Source organism: Homalodisca vitripennis, chromosome 1 (assembly GCF_021130785.1).
Source record: "Homalodisca vitripennis isolate AUS2020 chromosome 1, UT_GWSS_2.1, whole genome shotgun sequence".
Classification (NCBI taxonomy): Eukaryota; Metazoa; Arthropoda; class Insecta; order Hemiptera; family Cicadellidae; genus Homalodisca; species Homalodisca vitripennis.
In genome coordinates, this window is record NC_060207.1 from 159972528 (window position 1) to 159992167 (window position 19640).

Consider the following 19640-nt stretch of genomic DNA (forward strand, 5'->3'; position numbering starts at 1 on the left):
GCCGGGTATACAGACCACGTCTTTACAGAAAAAGGTATCATTGATGGTGTATTATATCCATTGCTTTTGTCTTGGTCCTCTCTTATTTCTCTTATCTATTTTTTGCATTCTAGTACTGTATGATAGTATTAATTATCAATTAATGCAATACCTGAGAACACATTGTACAAAAGGTAACAATAATAGTGTAACCAATTTAAAATTTGATCTCTTTGTAAAATTTCTAGAGTTTGTGACACTGTACCATATTAAGTTGTATAACAGAAATTATATTTTAATTAAGTTATAAACTTTGCTGTTGGTTCTTTTGGTCATATTTAAACAATATGTGCAGACAGTATTTTGTAAAAGGACCCTTTTCTACTGCTGAGTTCGTAAGGCATGGTATGCCCTAGGGTTCTTGTTCTGTATATGTTGTATATAATAAACTATCTACTTTTCGTGTTAAGTTTACTAAATAATTATTTTTATTCTTATATGACAATGGTCTTTGTCTACAGGATTCTTCTTTGCCTTTAGGAACTAATTTCTTACACAAAGGCATTGATTGGTGTAACTTTATATTATTAATCTGATTTATTAAACACTGATAAGAGCCACGATCTTACACTTAGCTTTAGTAATAGAGAACATGTTCAGTCACTTACATTTATATTCCATAAATATAATTTAAACCCAAAGCATCAAAGTAATTCTGTAGATTTTGAAAATTGAAACAGAAATTTTTATAATTAAACACTTTAGTTGGAGTTTTTTAATCTTAATATTATCCTTACTATGACGATAGGATAAAGACCAACCTACTTAAATATGAGGTATAAATATATAGTATTAACAGACAGTGAGTGGAGCTGAACCCAGGTAACTTCAGACCCCACACACACAAGTGCAGGTGATTAGGACTGACCGCAATCACCTACTGCACTTCCCCAATCAAACCCAAATTTTTGTTATTTGTAATTTTATCCTAAAGTGATTATTATTATATGTAGATGGTAAACATAATAATGAGAAAAATTATACCAAATAACGTATAACATGCTAAACTTGTCACAGAGTATTGCTTAGTCATTAGTCAAAGATATTACTGAATAACGTGGTACAGAAAACTGCAGGTACTAGACTGACCCCAGCTCGCTCCACTCGTGAATGTGGGAGTGCGTGTATGCAAGGTGAACTGGCCACTCAGCCAAAGTCAACTATTTTAATTATTTTAAGCAATAGATGTATTATGTATCCTAATCATTCTACCACTGATTTCAGACCTGATAGCAATACCAGATTTTGGGGTTGGAGCAATGGAAAACTGGGGTCTCATAACATATCGTGAGACCTCTATCTTGTACGATCCCAATGAGACGTCAGCAGCAGCTCATCAGTGGGTGGCTGTCGTGGTGGCACACGAACTGTCACACCAGGTTAGCAGAGTCACAGAGTGTTGGTGTTTTAGAAACTTCATAAGTAACTTCATAACTTCACACCAATTATACAAAAATAGATGCTATGCTCAATGTTAGCATAATGTCTTAACTTTCTCAGTTTCATCAATAGGTAAATTAGGGAAATATGTTGTATTTGACATAGCCTATTTTAATGAAAAGTGATACCATTTAATCAAGTGAAATCTTAATAGCAACACATTAATTATTTTATATATATATATATATATATATATATATATATATATATATATATATATATATATATAAATTGAATTAACATTTCAATTTAAATTTAGGAATGAATTCATAACATTTTGATACAGTTTAATTCAAATTTGGATCAAGATATTGATCAAGATAATTTTATTCAATTATTATGTTAATTTGAAAATTCAATCTCATATCGAATTTGATTCAGACCTGATCCAACTTTTTATAGTGTTTGAGTATTAAATATTCATATACTTATACAATTTAAGATAACAATAGTCAATATATAATTTTGTAGTAATATTTAAAACTTTAATGTAACATCAAGTAAATTTAATGTTTAATAAGGTTAGTCAATACAGTTCACCTTGGTTATAATAAAAACTAACAATAAAGAATGTAAATAATAGTGATAGAGTGAACATGTAATAGGACATTGTAACTTGCTCAAAATGACATCCTGAGTGCACCATTGATGCTGCAACTATATCTCATTGACTCCATACATAATATCTCTAAAGCGTTTAGTTAATAAAATTAACACTAATTATTATGAACTGAAATAACGAACTTGGGTCTCAATACGAGCAAAAGCAACCAAAGATCCCCACGTTCATATCTACTTGAAAAAGAACCGGAATGCAGATCTTGAAATGTAGTGCTACTGTTTTTGTTAATCTGAACAATAGCAAATGTTTGAAAAATTCCTATATACAAATGTTCCTTAAATCTTCCAACGTAAAAAATAAATTCTAAACAAACAGTATTTTTGATGTGGGGTTTGTGCAAATTATTACAGATGTAAAATTCCAGAAATCCCATGATTTGTAATCCATTGCAGCAATCCTCTTTATGTAGAAATTAATATGACAGTCTTGTGTTGGTGGGTGAAAGTGTCTACCCGTGGGGGTGTTTCAGTGGTTCGGGAACTTGGTGACAATGCGTTGGTGGAACGATTTGTGGCTGAACGAGGGGTTTGCCAGTTTCTTGGAGTACTTGGGTGTGGACCATGTCATGCCTGGTTGGAATATGATGGAGCAGTTTGTACTGGAGAAGACCCAACCCGGATTGAACCTGGATGCCCTCACCTCCAGTCACCCCATATCTGTGTCTGTTCATGATCCCACGGAGATCGAGGCTATCTTCGATACAATCTCATACAGTAAAGTAAGTAGAGATATTTTATTTTACAATTACTAATAAAATTAATCATTCTTTGATTTGAACTCTGAGAGATAATACAAAGGTGTATTTAAGTAAACTAAATATTTTTAACGCTTTTCATTTTTGGAATTTATAACAGGCTAATTAGAAATGCTAAGAAATATTTTTCCAACCATAACCACATAACTTCATTTTAATAATTGTTTCATTTAAAACTAGTCTTGTTTTTTATACAATGTCATAAAAGCTTTCCGGATGAGCCTCACATGTCATTTATTTATACATTTTGAATACTGTGTAAAAGTTTCACATTTGAGCTGTTAGTACCTAAGAATATTATTTTTGTTTCTGTTTTGACAAACTGAAACACTTATTTAAGTTACTGGTAAAAACATTTAAGGTATTTAATATTTAAAATGATAAAATTATTTGTAGATATAAAAGACGTCTCAGGAAAACAGTACAGAGTGGGTACTAAACCCATCCACTAGCCTGTAATTCATGAAAACACTATTTTCATCTGTGGTAGTGACTTCTAAGATTCAGCTAGACAAAATTAGAATGCAGACTGGTAATCCATAAAAATAAACGTTTACATTTCCTATTGCACAGAATCAGAGACCACCAGGTTAATACTAAAACTGCTTTTTTTTGTTAGCTGACATTTTCTATAGCTGGAATAATAAAAAAAGCAATTTGTACAGTGCAAAAACTTCCTATTTATATTTTTACTGATTTATATGTCTTATTCTAGGGTGCAGCGCTGTTATACATGCTGGAGAAGTTCTTGGGTCAAGACACGTTCCGTAGTGGCCTCAACGATTATTTGAATATTCACAAATATGGCAATGCAGACACAAAGGATTTATGGACAGTACTGAGCAAACATGCCAATAACTCTATACAAGTCAAAGTGAGCATTGTGTACTGGCATGTAAATGTGTTCAGTTGAATTTGGAATTTCACCAATCTATTAACCAATATAGACTAGAGAAAAGCTATCTAAACTTGGTATATATGTAGTCTATTCTCTTTATAATTTGTCCATAATATTCTCTTTTTACAAAAAATTACAAAAATTTCTCGTTATACTTAAAGGATTATTGTAACCAACATTTTGCACAGTAAAGGTTCAAAGTTTATCCACTATGTTACAGAAATATTCACTTTTAATTGTTATTGCTGTATTTTAGCATAAAACTGGGAAAAAAATACCATAACAGTTTAAGTAATTATTTGTACAAATACAAACTCAGTTAACATGATGGATCTGACCTCAGTTATATTCAGTGTTATGGTACTTGATGTTGCATTATGAATTTTGTGACCCATTGCATATGTTTTAATATTATAATTAAAAGTATTGATCACAACTCATATCAAAGTTATTTTTTATGTTTACTTTTGATTTCCACACAAAACTTAGCCCCCCCCCCCCGCACACACACACACACACACACACACACACACGTTTATGTTTGATTCTAGTAATGAAATGATATTCCAATTAAACTGAAAATAACTACAGTTTATGTATATATAGTTGTGGTTGATATTGTGCATGTAATTGATTTCTGCATCTCCTGGCAAATAAAATCTAACTCTATTTCATTTAACGTTTCTTCACCATTCATATTTTTAAGGAAAAGTACTTAAAATAGCAGTGTGTGCACCATATGACTACCATCTAATTTTTTCACACATATCAAAACAATATCAACACAATTTAAACGGTTTTAACATCTGCTGAATGAATACGGCACTACAAGATGAGGGTGAAATAACTCAGAATTTTAATCGTGTTGGCAATGGTTCAATGTGGAATGAAACACAAAACTTTGATGATAGCAATGATACTATTTACAAAATCCTAAGAGCTAATATATGATTTATTTAACCAATATATTTACATATACTCTGAAGTTTAAAAGAATTTCCATTTCAAAAATATTTGTCTTTGTCATAATGATATAGTGCCAGTATCCACCAGTTTTGTTTAGCACATAAGTCTTTCCACCACATTTGTTCAACCTATGTTCTTCCTGTTTCTATTACTCTTTCTCCTTTCACTAAACACACAAACTTCCATTCTGAGTTCTGATGATATAGAAATAAACTTGCAGACAATAATGGACACATGGACAAGGCAAATGGGATTCCCATTGATATCTATCGGGCGTGAGGGAAGTTCTGTGTACGCCAATCAGAGCCGCTTCCTACTGACACCTGATCCCTACAACGACAGCTCGGCGGCTTTGGATATGCCCCGCTCGCAGTTTGCCTACAAGTGGTACGTGCCACTCAGCTACTACACGGACCTCAGCGATGTCGAAGAGACCGTATGGATGAACATGACTGACAGTGAGTCAACTAATCTTTGATTGGCAGTTTATTGTTTATCTTCAATATGGTTAACATGTGTAAGACAATTAATTTACTGTAGACTGTAAATATATCTTTAAACTTTCTTTGCTTACAATGATCATGATATCCAGTGTATGTGATAGATAATTAATATGACTTTCTTACTATGGTCAAATCCAAAAATTGATGAAGCGTCCTTTTCAGTTACATGTACTTTCTTTAGAAACTTCATCATCTGACTAATTGTGCAAGCATCAGCTAGATAGTTTCATTTTAAAGTTAAATATACAATAACACAAAACATGAAACACAAAACAAACAGTTTTATAGATCAAAGTAAAAATATTAAAACAGTGTATGTGATATTGTGACAGCCTTCATTTGAAGGTGCAGTTCAATAGCTGTCTGAGAATGTTCCTAATGTAATAACCATGTTTTCTCTTTAGTACTGTCATGTATTTGAACTGGGCACTGGATTCAAACCAATATAATACTTTGTTTTTCAGTTAAATTTGAAGTGGATCCGAACATCGAGTGGCTGAAAGCCAATGTGAACCAGTCTGGGTTCTATCGGGTGACCTATGAAGATGAGATGTGGCAGGATCTGATCACGGCCCTCAAGTTGAACCATACAGCCTTCAGCCCAGCTGACCGAGCCAGCCTCATAGATGATGCATTCACCCTCTGCAGGTACTCATATCACAACTCCAGTTAAATCTTCAGACGTAAACTTCTTATTGGTACGTAATTTATAAAAGTTAAGACACTATGAATGTTTGAAAAATAATGACTTGAAGAATTGTAAGTATTTTTTTGAAAGCCCCTGTCGTTATTATTACACACAGATGTATCTGAGCCATTGAGCAGTGTACATCAATCACAAAAGGAATAAGGAATAAGTTATTAGGGAATTAATAACTCATCTAGCAAACAGGAAAAGGTGAGCTTGCTTCACCTATTCAGTAAAATTTTACATTCTGGATTTAAGCTCTCTTTATCAAACAAATATAATTGTGCTATTATTATTGAATACATTCACCATATACATGTGGACTAGTACTTGCAAAATAAATAAGCTTCACACTGCTCAGATCACAAAAATTAACAATATTTTGGATAACATATTATCAATCACAATAAAATTCTCTGGAGCCAATAGCAGTGTCTGATGCATTGCAGTTGTTAGTCTCCTCTTGGTCCTGTAAGGGTCAAAACAAAAAGGTAAGAACTGAGATCCAAAAATAGAACCCTAATGTATACTACACTTAATAATATTTTAATTCTAAAAATAATGTTAATTTTTTCATATACAAAAAAGGGCAGTTTTAATCTATTAGTCATTGAAACAAACATGTGATTTCCTTACTGATTTTTATTTAGTGTATTTTCTGTGAAGGCAAGGAGGATTGATGTTGGTGCATATGTTTATCACAGAGCTGGCCTACTGAACGTGACAATAGCAATGGACTTGTCCCTGTACCTACTACGGGAGCGGGATTACGTGCCTTGGGCCACTGCACTGGAACACTTCCAGGCCTGGAGCCGGTACCTGTCTGAGGCGGCTCCGTACCGGCTATTTCTACGGTATATGAAACATCTACTGGGGCCCGTTGCTCATTCACTTGGCTGGGATGACTCTGGCACACACATGAACAAGTAACTCAAAACATTATTCAACAAATATATATATATAGATTAACAAGAGCAGGCACCTTTTTGCCCCTCGATGATTGAACTCTTATAGAAAAATATTCAGTTGTTGCATATGAATTTTAAATAGAATATATTTGGGATTTAATTGGACATTTTATTATAGTGAACAATAATAACATAAACACTATCAAATATTGTATGAGAATTTATATTTAATGAAATTGGACATTCACCACCTCATACTATTCCAAATTTGAATCCAACAATTGTGGAACTCATCACATACATTTAAAAAAATTTGACACCACCTATGTGGAGCAATAAACAACACAAGAGATGATTAATTACAAATTGGCACCATCAGTGTGAAACAACCCAAATCACTTACAAATATTGGTATAACAACATGGAAAATTCCAACCCACATCAAATTGGCTTAACCGACGTGGGACAATTATTCTGACCCATATCAACATTTTCTTAACTTTATGGAAGAACGTGTGTGTGTCTATATCATAGACTTCCTTTTTGTCTCAGAATTAACATCTTCACCCATTTCTCATCACCAATTACAATTTCATTCATTAATAAAGAATTCAATATCATGTTTATCATCAAAATTTCATAGTCCAGGAGCCGAGAGCCGACTTGCACTGTATAAGCAAGCACACAACCTGGTTCTGTTAGAGGAATTTTTCCTATGAAAGAAATCGATCATCAGAAACACTAGTTTTAGTGGAGGTTGATATGGGGTGGGGAGGTTATCAAAAACCTTTTTGATAAAAAACATGTTAAAGGTTTATAGTATTAAACCTTTAATACTACAAAAATAGTCACAGAGAGAAAAGAATAGGAGAGATACAGACTTCCCATTACCACAGTTCAATGCTTACTGAGAGCAGGCACCTTTTTGCCCAAGATGGTGATGGCATTAGCCCCCATCCACTGAAAAACTAGTGCAAAACATCTGTTACTTTTTGAACAACCTCGTAATAAAGTAATATTGAAATGTAAAATATATTCAGGTTGATGCGTTCAGACATCCTAGCATCGGCAGTTCTGTGTGATGTGGAGGAGACTGTGAAGGAAGCAAGGGCTAGATTCCATGCCTGGATGACCAAAGGCGCAAGAATTCCTCCCAACCTCAGAGAGGTTGTGTATTCAGCAGGTCAGTGTCATTTGTTGCATTTACCTCGTGCTTCAGTGTAATGTAGATTCACCCCTTATTTTTAGTTGAAAGTATAAATTCAAATTAAAATGCTTCTGGTCAATGCTCTCTTCTACAATTTCCTCAATCATTTATAAAATTCAAAATTTGCATATATTTCAATTTTTATATAAAGGGGAAGAGCTCATGGGCTCAAGCTTTCCAAAATTATGAAAGACAAACATTAACATTGCACGTAGTAGTTTTTTTAAGCTAGAACACATTTATGAGGTTTTATAAAAGCTCAACAAATTCTGAACCAATATTTCTGAGCACCTACTTTTGGAGAGTATTGTATACCTCCAAAACCACCCATTGTGTTAGCCCCCTCCGACAATTATATCTGATCATGGACAATGTAAAATTATTTGTAAATAATACATTTTTAATCTGAAATCATTTATGAGCAAGCCCTCGTTCAAGAAGGCTGTGAGAGAGTTAAACATTTTAATACAATTCATTGTACATCATACTTCTTTTAAAAAATGAAGTGTTATAAAAAGCCCAATTAACCGACATATGACTTGTCAAAGTATCAGGTGATAATAAATAAACTAGTACCTTTGACTTTACGGAGAATAGACCTTGCATCCATATGGGTATTTTATACAAAAAATTCTGTTTGATAAAGCTAGTTCTGTTTGATAATGCATAGAGCGCTACCATACTAAATCTTTTGTTCAGAGTTATAATCCATTTTAACTGTATAGTGATTACCTTATTTTTATGAATTAAATTTAAAAGGTTTAGTATTTTTATTATTGTCAGAGTTTACACAATATAACCTGTAGATAACACAATATTTCAAGGGGTGATAGATTTTAGCATTGGATGCAATATCTTCTCACAGGCTAATACCTAATCAAAGCTAATACTATTAATCATTATTTACATTCTTTACAGTTTTCAATAACTTTTGTAATTGTGATTTATTCACATTGCCGTAATTATTAATATTTGTATTTATTGTATTGTAAACCACGTATTTATGGCACACAAAATATTTGCTGCAGTTATCTTATCTTACTGTATTTATATTTTATAGTAAAGACGACCCGTGATAACGGAAACGTCTGATGATGATGATGAGTAAAGAATGTAAGTCTAATTAAAAACTATTGACCATTTTGAGAAACATATTTAGAAATCAAAATCAGCAAAATTTAAAATTTATTAGCAGAACAATAATACAATTTAGATGAATTTAACTTTGCTACCATGTGGGACATGATGAAAACTAGGACAGTCCATTTCTGGATAACTAAGGAGAGTAACACAACGTGAAAGCACAAAATGGTCAAATTTAGGAATCAACTTATAACATGGATTTTCCACTCTATTTTTCGTTCTTTACCGTATGAAGTATTATAATGAAGAATTAATGGATGATCACCTTAGATTTTTTTAAACAATCATTGTTATACAATAGAAGATTCACAATAGAAACTATTGCATTATGTCTAACAGTATAACTAATTTATGGTTTTGCTGATAGTTTAGATCAACAAAAAATTAACTAAAGTAAGTAAGTATTTAAGTTAAGTAGTAAGAATATTTTTTCATATGTGGTTTTGATGGACACAAAAAAAATTAAGTTTCTTTATTATATTAGGTCTAGAAGGACACCAGAAGTTTCTTCCTGTGACATTGGAGTATCCAAAATTATCCAGGACCTCAAACCTAAACAGTCATGTATTATGACTCTCGTCTGTGTAAATGCTCACATATTGGTACTTCCCTCAAAGCTAATCAACCCCCTTTATTACAAATATAATATTCCCACCTTTATTTAACTTGACTTAACTCTAAAATAATAGAAAGCAAATAGGTTTTTGAACCTAACACCATTTGTGTATTTTGAACTGTACTCGCTGAAATTTCAGCAGAGCTGATTGATTAGTTGTTTTTTGTTAGGGAAATATAATTTTAAATTAAAGTCATAGACCTTGAGACAAAAAAGTAGACAAAAATGTTTTTGATCACTCTACTAGGAATTACAGGTATTCAAAGTAGGAAAGGTGAGTAATTTTGTAATCATAACATAAAAATGTAAAATGTGTACTTTATATACATGAGTTATAGCTTCATGGGAGTCATTGGTTTTTTATTGTTTTGTTATTTAAGGATTTCATATTATATTTTTAATGGCAGTTTGTTTGATTAAATTAACTTTTTTCAAAATAAAAACACGTAATTTCCTTCAGTTATTATCTTTCATGTACTCATACATTCTCTAAAAGATTAATATCCTGTAAGATAACTTTAGCTGTTTTTCTCTTGCCTTGTATTAATTAATATGCCTATGCACTATTTTCACATGTTTAAAATAAAAACTGCAGCAGACACCATAGTGCACACTGTGTTGTTAGACTACTAGGGGTCACTTAGTATAAATCCACAGAGATTGTATGAAATAGTATTGACATACTATTTTTTTAGGAATAAAATATGGAGGTGTAAAGGAATGGCAGTTCTGTTGGTCAAAATACAATAATAGCGGAGTCCCTAGTGAGCGTAAACTGCTCCTCAGAGTCATGGGAGTGGCCTCAGACCCGTGGATCTTACAAAGGTAAGTTTTATCCCAATTTAGAATATTTATTCATCACTTAACCAATTTGTGTTATTGTTTTTATGAAGAGAGGCATCAACAATAGACTTGTCTTTATAACAAACCATTTAAAAACTGAAAATTGTAACAATGTCTCTATGTATAAAAAGAATAAAGCCCTCACTCACTCACTCACTCACTATTATTTTTCCAACTTCCTAATATCTCAGAAAGTTGAAATTTGGCACCAACTATTGACATATACCTTATGACTTAAATAGAAAAACTAAAGCATTTTCATAAAGATTAAATATCTATATGGGTTGAAGTGGGGTTGCAATCCCTGAAAGAATCGTGTTTTGTTTTTCAACTTCTCAATCTTCTAGAAAGGTGGAATTTGACAAATTGCTCTTAATAAAAGGTTTATAACAATGCTGGAAATACATTAGACTGTATATACTATTAGTGGAAGTAGATGCTTTTGACTGTAAAAGACTTTTTAGACCTATAATATGTGTATATATTATATTGATTGAGGCAACATTGCAAATGTTACTACAGTACTGGGAATAACACTTACTGGAGGATGATTAAGTGTGCCCGTACACACTTTGTGACTGTAAACTTCTTAGACAAAGTTGTATTCAAATTTAAATTCATACACTTTTATTCATTACAGTACTGTATACATACAGCAAATACAGATTGAATAGAGTCATTGTATTGGCTTAAAGTAATATAATTAAATTAAATTTATCCTAAATTTAGAATACAAATTTTTTGTTGAATTGAAAATAAAATTTTGACATATGTGTTAAATTGTATACAATTAGTTTTCATGGGATTGATTAATAAGGTTCTTGTCACTTAATACGTCCATGATGACAGCTAATTTCTAGTCTTTTATATGCCATTGAATTTTTAATTAATAATGGCAAAATATCGTAATCGGTTCAAGTTAACAGCTTATATGAAATCTACCTTTCTTCCAACTGAGGCAGAAGGGACATTTTTAATTAAAGACTATTATATAAAATTTCTTAGCTAGTAACATTCTTTCTTTTATTGAGGAAAGTTTAATACATCATAATATATTTCAATTCAGCTTACTAATTCAGGTAAGGTCCTGAGCAATCAAAAAATCATTACGGTACCTAATTCAATACCTGGGAAAAATATCTAACTGCTAAAACATTAACCTTAGAAAAATATCAAAACACCAGATAAGGAAACAAGTTATAAATACAACTTTTTATAAACAACACTTTTATCTTTTAGAACATGCCAGAAGCAAATGAAGAGTTATCTATTTCCTCGTCATTATAGGTTAATCAAATGGGAAAAAACTATGGTACAAGTTAGGGTTGTCTTATATACAAAACTGTACACAGCGGATGGAACATTGTTTATTATACTACAAAAGTGAGAAATGCCTTTTTTTAGTAAAGTGAATTCTTTTTGAATATTTAAACAATGAGGTACAACAATGTCTTACAATTTTTTTCTCGATTACCCATTAACATATTGAGAAAAATTAAAAAGAGTTTAGATACTTATTATTTATATCTTTAAAATGAGACATTCTCATAATTCTACCACTAATAGTAAGGGCGTAAACCTGCATGAGGTTTAACATTGTTATTCTAGAGAAAAATTGAAGATGATTTTATTACAGCTGGCTCTTAATGAATTTATTAATAATTTACTGGTAAAACATGATTGTTTCCCAGGAGAGCCTACATTTGGTACTACATATCCATGGGCGGATTTACATGGGTGCGAGGAGGAAATTTTGATATAAAATTTTGCAATAATTAATGAGATTGAAATGCGTATAAAATAACCAGTACTAAGAAAAATGAATCACTGTGTACAAGTGGCACATTCCTGTGAAATATATAGAATTAGTACCTACTAAAAAAATATTTGGTCTGAACTTTTTATTTTGTATTAAAAACTGGAAAATATGTGACCCTCCGTTATAATTGCACCCACAAAGATCACAACTTAAATCTGCATATGTAGTTATTAAATATATTATTATCTTATTAGGAACATATTGGTGAACCTTTCAGAAGTTTAACATTTTACTTAACAGTTTTGTAATTAAAATATTATAAAATTTAAGGTAATAACTTCAGAAAGAAGCATTTCCTTCTCTCATGTATGCATTTGTTTTGCAGGTACCTGCTTGCTACTCTGGACAGGGACAAGGTGAGACCACAGGATGTGAAGATTGTCATAGCAACAGTTGCCTCCAACCCTGAGGGTCGACTTTTGGCTTGGAGGCATCTGAAGGCTCACTGGACCACTCTTCAGGGTCTCTTCGGCAACGCCACATTCACCATGGGCAGTCTTATCTCCACAGTCACCTCTCACTTCTCATCTCAGTTTGACTACAAAGAGGTAACTTTAGTTTACCTACAGTTCACCTTACTTCACATACACTTTAAAAGTAAATGACAGTATAATAAAGATTAGTAAATGGAATCAAGCATGTTGAATGTTGTAATATTTGTCTGTACAGGTGGCCAAGTTCTTCCGTCATCTGAATGTGGGATCAGGAAGTCGCTCTCTGGAACAGAGTCTTGAGACCATCCAGCTGAACATTCACTGGGTGCGACGGAACGAGGAACCACTTTTCCAGTGGCTAACAGGCTACCTGGAAAGATAGTTCCGATACACCAAGCAGTTTGCCAGGGTCACTCTGTCCTGTGGCGACTCTCAGGTCATGCCTCTTTGTCTCTAATCTCTGTGATCTCCCCATCCCCTGTATTATACCGTACTTTCCAGTTGTTGAAAAGCCATCTGGAAAGATAACAACTGACCAGTTGGCCCGTGTCACTCTATATGGTGCCTCCTACGTTATACCTAACTGTTCGTAGTTTTGTGACTGATCGCCCTCAGTACTATACCGTACCTTCCAGTGATATGTGCTTCCTGGAGAGATAGTGAAATTACACAAACTTTTTGGGTAGTGTCTCCAGGTCTTATCCCTCTGTCTGTTGTTATCATGAGCCCCACTTCCTGACCTCTTCTACACCATACCGACCAGTGCCGCAGGTTAGCTGAAGAGATTGATGTAGTCCAATATACCTCGATAAACTTCCTTACATACCTTTAGTTACTGTTAAAGTAACTCAAGAGACCTATTGACATATATCAAACAATAATTGTTATTTCTATGTTCTTTCAGGAATAATTCTTTTTCTATAATCTCACTGTGTTGTACCTTGTTTATAACGATTCACTGACTCAGTAGTTATCCTGTTTCCAATGACCTAAGAACATTTCGTAAATCATGACCAGATTTATGTTGAATAAATAATATTGTAGTTGTCAATTTTGTTTTAATGGTTCTGAAAAAAATGTTATTCCAATGTTTGCCTAATTACCTTTTATGGAAGTACGACAACAACACTCTTGAAATACCTAAAGTAAAGCTCAGAGTAATTTAAAAAATTCATGGATTGCTCAAAGTTTGTTTGTTACTCTAAACATTGAAATGTTGTAATTTGAATTTAAATTGAAATATGCCAAACTTCTCTTCCCTGTTGATACTTTCAAGTTTGTTTTGTCAAGTGTAATAGTCAACAGTTTCTTAGCTACTTTGATACAATTCATATAGTAGTTATTGTCGTACTTTTTGTTTTCCAACAAACTCATGTTTTAACTGTTGGGTTTTTTTGTGAAACATACTAAAAATATTTTATTGAAATGCTCCATTTTCTAGATAATTTAGAGATTTCTATTAATGTTTTTCATCATATTTTGAAACTTGCACTATTATTTTTTCAGAGATTGCTGATAAAGGTATTACAAATCAAAAGTACATCACATGTCACTTAAACTGTATTTAGATTGTATCTATTACCAGCCGTTCATGATTATTTAATATATCGTCAATAAAAATATTCTGATTAATTTTTTAAATAAGATACATTTTTAAAGTTTCTTATCATAGTGTCTGGCCATAGTTGTTTAATTGGGGAGGTATTTCTCATACAAACAAATCATGTAGTAGTACTCATTAAAAATATGTATTTTGCCTAATAATTAGTTTTATATTTAGTTGTATAACTAGAATAGTATTCTTGGGTTGTATTTAAGACTTTTTTTGTTTGATATGATATATCTATTTCATTGAATACATGAAATTTGTTCTCTAGTGTAGAATATGAAAGTGCCAATTTAAGAGATAATATAACAAAGTATTGTAATATTTTAATTTGAAAGATAAGTATGCATGTGTATTTAGAAGGTGTGTGTATGTGTGTATATATTTTATCCAAAAAAGTATTCAGTCACACATTTTAAAATTGTTTGTTAATAATAAATTAACTACTTTCTCCAAAATAGTTAAATAGATAATAAAACGAAATACTCAAAGTAATCAATAAATATTTAACAAAACAATTATGTGATTGGTTGAAATTTACTTGATATTATTATTACAGTACAGTATTGCAAAACTCAAAAGTATACACATACACAAATGCTGTAACACAAAATTAAAATGTAATATAATAAATAATGATAGGCACCGTAATGTTATATATTTTAAAGTTGAATAATGTTAGTAATTTACTGTGACTTAATTTAATACTATTTTGAAAGAAATAATTGTGTATTGTTTAAAACAATTGTATTTATAAAAAATCTTTAGAAAGTAATTTATTTCACTATATACAAGTACATTTAAAATCATAATCCTATATTGAAAAATACTTTATTGTTTATTCTATACAAATTCTTCACAAATTTGTTTAGTTAAAAAAAGTATTTAGATTTACTTATCAAACAAAATATTTTATTCAAATTTTCTCTCGTGCCCTCTTTTCTTCTTTTACAACTTTTAAAACTGACAGATTGTTAATTCTTACAAAGGTGAATACAGCTGGGGCTTGATAAGTTTTTCAACATAATAGTAACAAGTTTAATCTTTATAATATCAACTCTTAGAAATATTATTTGTAATTAATGTTTGAAATAATATAACTTAGTTAATGTTGGATCGTATCATTGAGTTTTACTAAATTAGGTGAGGCCATGATTACATAAACAAAACTAATGAGAGTAAGTAAAATGAAATAATCCTTTGTCCATTTGAATATAATTACAAATGTTGGTCAGATTCTTGAATTTTATTGAAAATCTAACACTGAAGAAGAAGAAACATTTTGTCAGGATTGATACTGAAGAGGACTTGTCAATTACTTGACCAATTCGTAAAGTTGTATCATTCTGTAGACTTTTATATTCCTATGATAGCGTTTCCTACATAGAACTTCGCACTAGTATAGATATTGAGTTTCATACTTTTAAATCAAGTAGTATTTTAAAATCTAATAGATATTCTAGAGTAGTTTTTTTAATTTTGTACTCAGTGACAATTTACATAAAATAATTATTAAAGACTCTTTTTGTTCTTGATTATTAACAAATAACATTTGTTTGTAGTCACAAAATATATTTTAATTTTTCTATTTTTGTATTTAAACATAAAGTACAGTAGCTAAATAGTGATAGACAGAATTTGTAAATATTTTGAGTGCAATCTGTCCATTATTTGACCATATCACGAATTTTATATTTTGTAGAATTTGTAGTCTGTGGCATAGCTAGTGAACTTAGCACTAGGGGTGAAACTGTATAGACTTCACACCCCATATCCTCTAACAATGCATTTTGTCCTATGGGAATTATCTCTATAATGCAGTAATCATGTTCTACGAGTACTGCTGCGATTTTGCATAAGAAATATTGTAATTTAAGATAATTACTACTTGTTTCAACTGTTCTCATGATATTTTTGTAAATTACCAATAAAATGAAGTTTTAAAGCATTAGACACAGAGATCACACACTAAAGTTACAAGTTACAATATTTGTTTTACACTACTTCATTGTTCACTAACTGAATGTAGAATCAATGTTCCTGGTTCCTGTTTAATGACTACTAATTACTAGAAATTACTCCTTGTTAAAATAATGGAAAAATTAATTCGATATCGGCAATTATGTCTGATGGTTCATCTTCTAAGATTCTATGATGGCATTGAGATCCGTTTGAGTCCTAAGTTGAGCAGGGTTTGCATCAGTGTTTCCCACAAAGTTTGGAAGAGATTTGGAAGAATAACTTATCGTGAGAACATGATTCTCTGATAAGATAAAGATTTTTTTGCCTATACAGTGTCTCTCTATTTGCAGTAGGGTAAAGGTGGCATAGATTTCACTGCCTTAAAATGAAGTACATTTATTCCAAAATGGCTAAGACACCCACTTATTGATATTTTGATCCCGACTGAAAATGTTGAATTCTGATTTGGTCCCTATTAGTGTACCATCAGTAAGTGCCATGCTACTTAATTTGGCATGTGTAACCTTTCATTCTTACTAACCCATTCCTGTAAGGTCAATGTGGACTGAGAGGAAGCATTAAAATAATTTTGTTATGTTGGTATGGTATATGATTACATTTCAAGTAAAGGGCAATTGAAATTTTCTTTAAAAGTGAATATTGTACTTTAAGTACACTTTTCCTCCAGTATTTGACAATCAGATTATGTGCTTCAATTTATGATTCTACTTTGAAGGGGATGCTAAATGTTAATAGATAAAATAATACTTCCAACGACATAGAGGAATAAGAGTACTGTAAAGAGATCCTGTGATACAATGATCTCTACTTTGGTACAGACCATGGCACTGTACGCAATCTACGATCTGAACTGCCATATACAGCCAATGGCTGATGCACAGCTTTAAGCCTTAGAAGGGCCTATCAGAGCATCAAAGGGCCATAAAGACCATTTTTTCCATCTAACTTAAAGAATTTGTCATGTAACTTAGAGTAATTACTGGGTGCTTTATTTTTTTAAAGATACTCAAATAAGCGTAAGATTTTCAAGGCTATCTGATTTCTTTTGTTTGTGAATATTAGTAAGGCTGTTTTTTTTCAGGATTCGTTGCAAGATCCTTACCAGTCATAAATGATCTGCAGGTTGTTATTAAGAATATCACATAGTGAACCATTCTTGAGATAGAAAAATATGCTGTCTGCATAGCAGTAGGTTTACTGTTCACTACTTGAAATTTCATGATGAAAACTCAATATCTAGATTCCAGAGGAGTAATGATAGAACATCTCACTAACTTCCAATAAGCAGCTTCATGTTGGTGTTATTTGAACTGTGGTCAGGAGTTGAGATTGTACTATCCTCTTTCACGTAATGGAAGTTGTTCATCTGCATACTTGAGCCTTCTATCTTTCTCCTAGACACTTAAATCATGGAGCTTTATGAAGTTTTATCATATATCCCATCAACGTCTAGAAAAGATTTCCCTCCTTTAAAAATAATTCTCAATCCTATACAACATCTGGTGCAAATTAGTGACTTTATCAGTTTTTACAAGTGTTGGTTTCAATATAGTGTTTTTTTGTTGACACTTTTTTTATAACATGGTACTCCACCAGTGTCTCCAATTTAATACGAAGAAACAATGAGCGACTTGTAAGTGGTAATGGTTTTATGGCCATATAATCACAATAAACTTGTTTAGGAATAAATACTACTTTATTTATTATCCGGGACTGAGGCACCTGGCCAAATACTTCGCTTGTCCTGAAGACTTCACACAATGTGTTGAAAAGGGTCTCAGTTAATTCATGCAGGAGGGTTGGGCAGCTACCTTAATAAACAGGAATCTTGAATGAGCTGAATCTGTTGATAGCTCATTTAACCTTAGAGGCAGTGTGACCTTACACTTAGCTTTTTGGAAGTTTTAAACTTTCAATTCATTATTAAATATGTTCAAATTACAAAAAAGACACTATTGCGTATCATTTTCACATTTTTGAAATTTTCTTGAAACTGAATATTATGTCTTACATGTTTTTTTGTATTATTATGTGGAGACCTGTCTAAATGGTTTAATAGATGACTTCTTTAATTTAATTTGTAGCAATCTCACAACTTGCCAAATTATTATTGAAATATTACCTTGAGCAAAACAATAAATTGAGAACTTTAAAAAGTTTTGTTGAAGATTTGTTACAAATTAACACATCCATTATGATTGCTTTGTCTAATGGTAAAGAGGGCAGCACCACTAGTCGAGGCATACTCTACTGTGTAGTTACTTCAGTCATCCATGTGACAAGTTTTATAAGAATTTGTTTCTCATTTTATTTTTTGTAACTTATAACTGGTAACCAGATTTGGTTACAAACCTCTTACTTGTACAGTATTTTTAATTTAATTCCATAACTCTTCCTTAATGTTCTTTATTTTGTTTATTTTTCTAAATTTAAGTATTGCCTTGATGTGGAGCCTAGAATAATCACCCCCTAGCTATGCCACTCTCTGTAGTTATTAAGTAAGTAGATGGTTTTCTAATGGCTATTACTTAATGTTACATTGTTATTTTTGCGTATTTTGTAATATACCTGCAGTTTGCAAGTGAATTTAAATGCTCAGTTTATTTGTGATTTGATTAATAAACAGCATTAATTTGACAATATGAAATAAAGTGTTTTAAATCTTCTTTGTTAGTTAATATAAGCTGTAATCAATTCTTCTTCACATTTTAACGCAGCTTAACCAAATAATATTTATTGCTGACATCAAATACAAATACGAGTATTAGAGCTATAATTTAATGGTGAATGGTCTTTTTATTAGTTAATATCACTTGGTCAGGTTTCTTTTGTTACAGGCCAACACGACTAGTACATATGACGAAATAAGGAGTGCAGTAGAGAGGATGTTATATAGGTACCTATTATAATTAATACTTGATCTGAATTTTTGTTTTTTAAGTACAGTCTTAACTTTCTCCCAGTTTCCATGCCAAGCTACTGACAGTACTAACTGAATTATTCCAAGTAATTTCCAATTAATTAATCCAATCAGTCTGACACAGTAGTATACTTGTTGCATTTTCAAACTGACAGAACTGTTAATTGTGGAACAGCGTCATAAAACACATTAAATTAAAGTTGTTAGCACAGTTTCTGAGTGAAGTGTAGAGTTTAACTAGGAGCATATTT

General features: G+C 31.7%; 1 protein-coding gene across 1 annotated transcript in view; it reads left to right on the forward strand.

The window, feature by feature from the left end:
- The window catches only part of LOC124375214 (endoplasmic reticulum aminopeptidase 2-like), a 40569-nt gene extending 25352 nt beyond the window's left edge, over nt 1-15217 (forward strand). The window contains 10 exon segments of the mRNA XM_046833332.1: nt 1264-1418; nt 2571-2819; nt 3571-3729; nt 4940-5177; nt 5687-5870; nt 6615-6836; nt 7859-8001; nt 10480-10609; nt 12772-12994; nt 13116-15217. Of these exon segments, the coding sequence (XP_046689288.1) occupies nt 1264-1418; nt 2571-2819; nt 3571-3729; nt 4940-5177; nt 5687-5870; nt 6615-6836; nt 7859-8001; nt 10480-10609; nt 12772-12994; nt 13116-13262 (1850 nt within the window). The 3' untranslated portion in view covers nt 13263-15217.
- Nucleotides 15218-19640: the final 4423 nt, after the last annotated feature.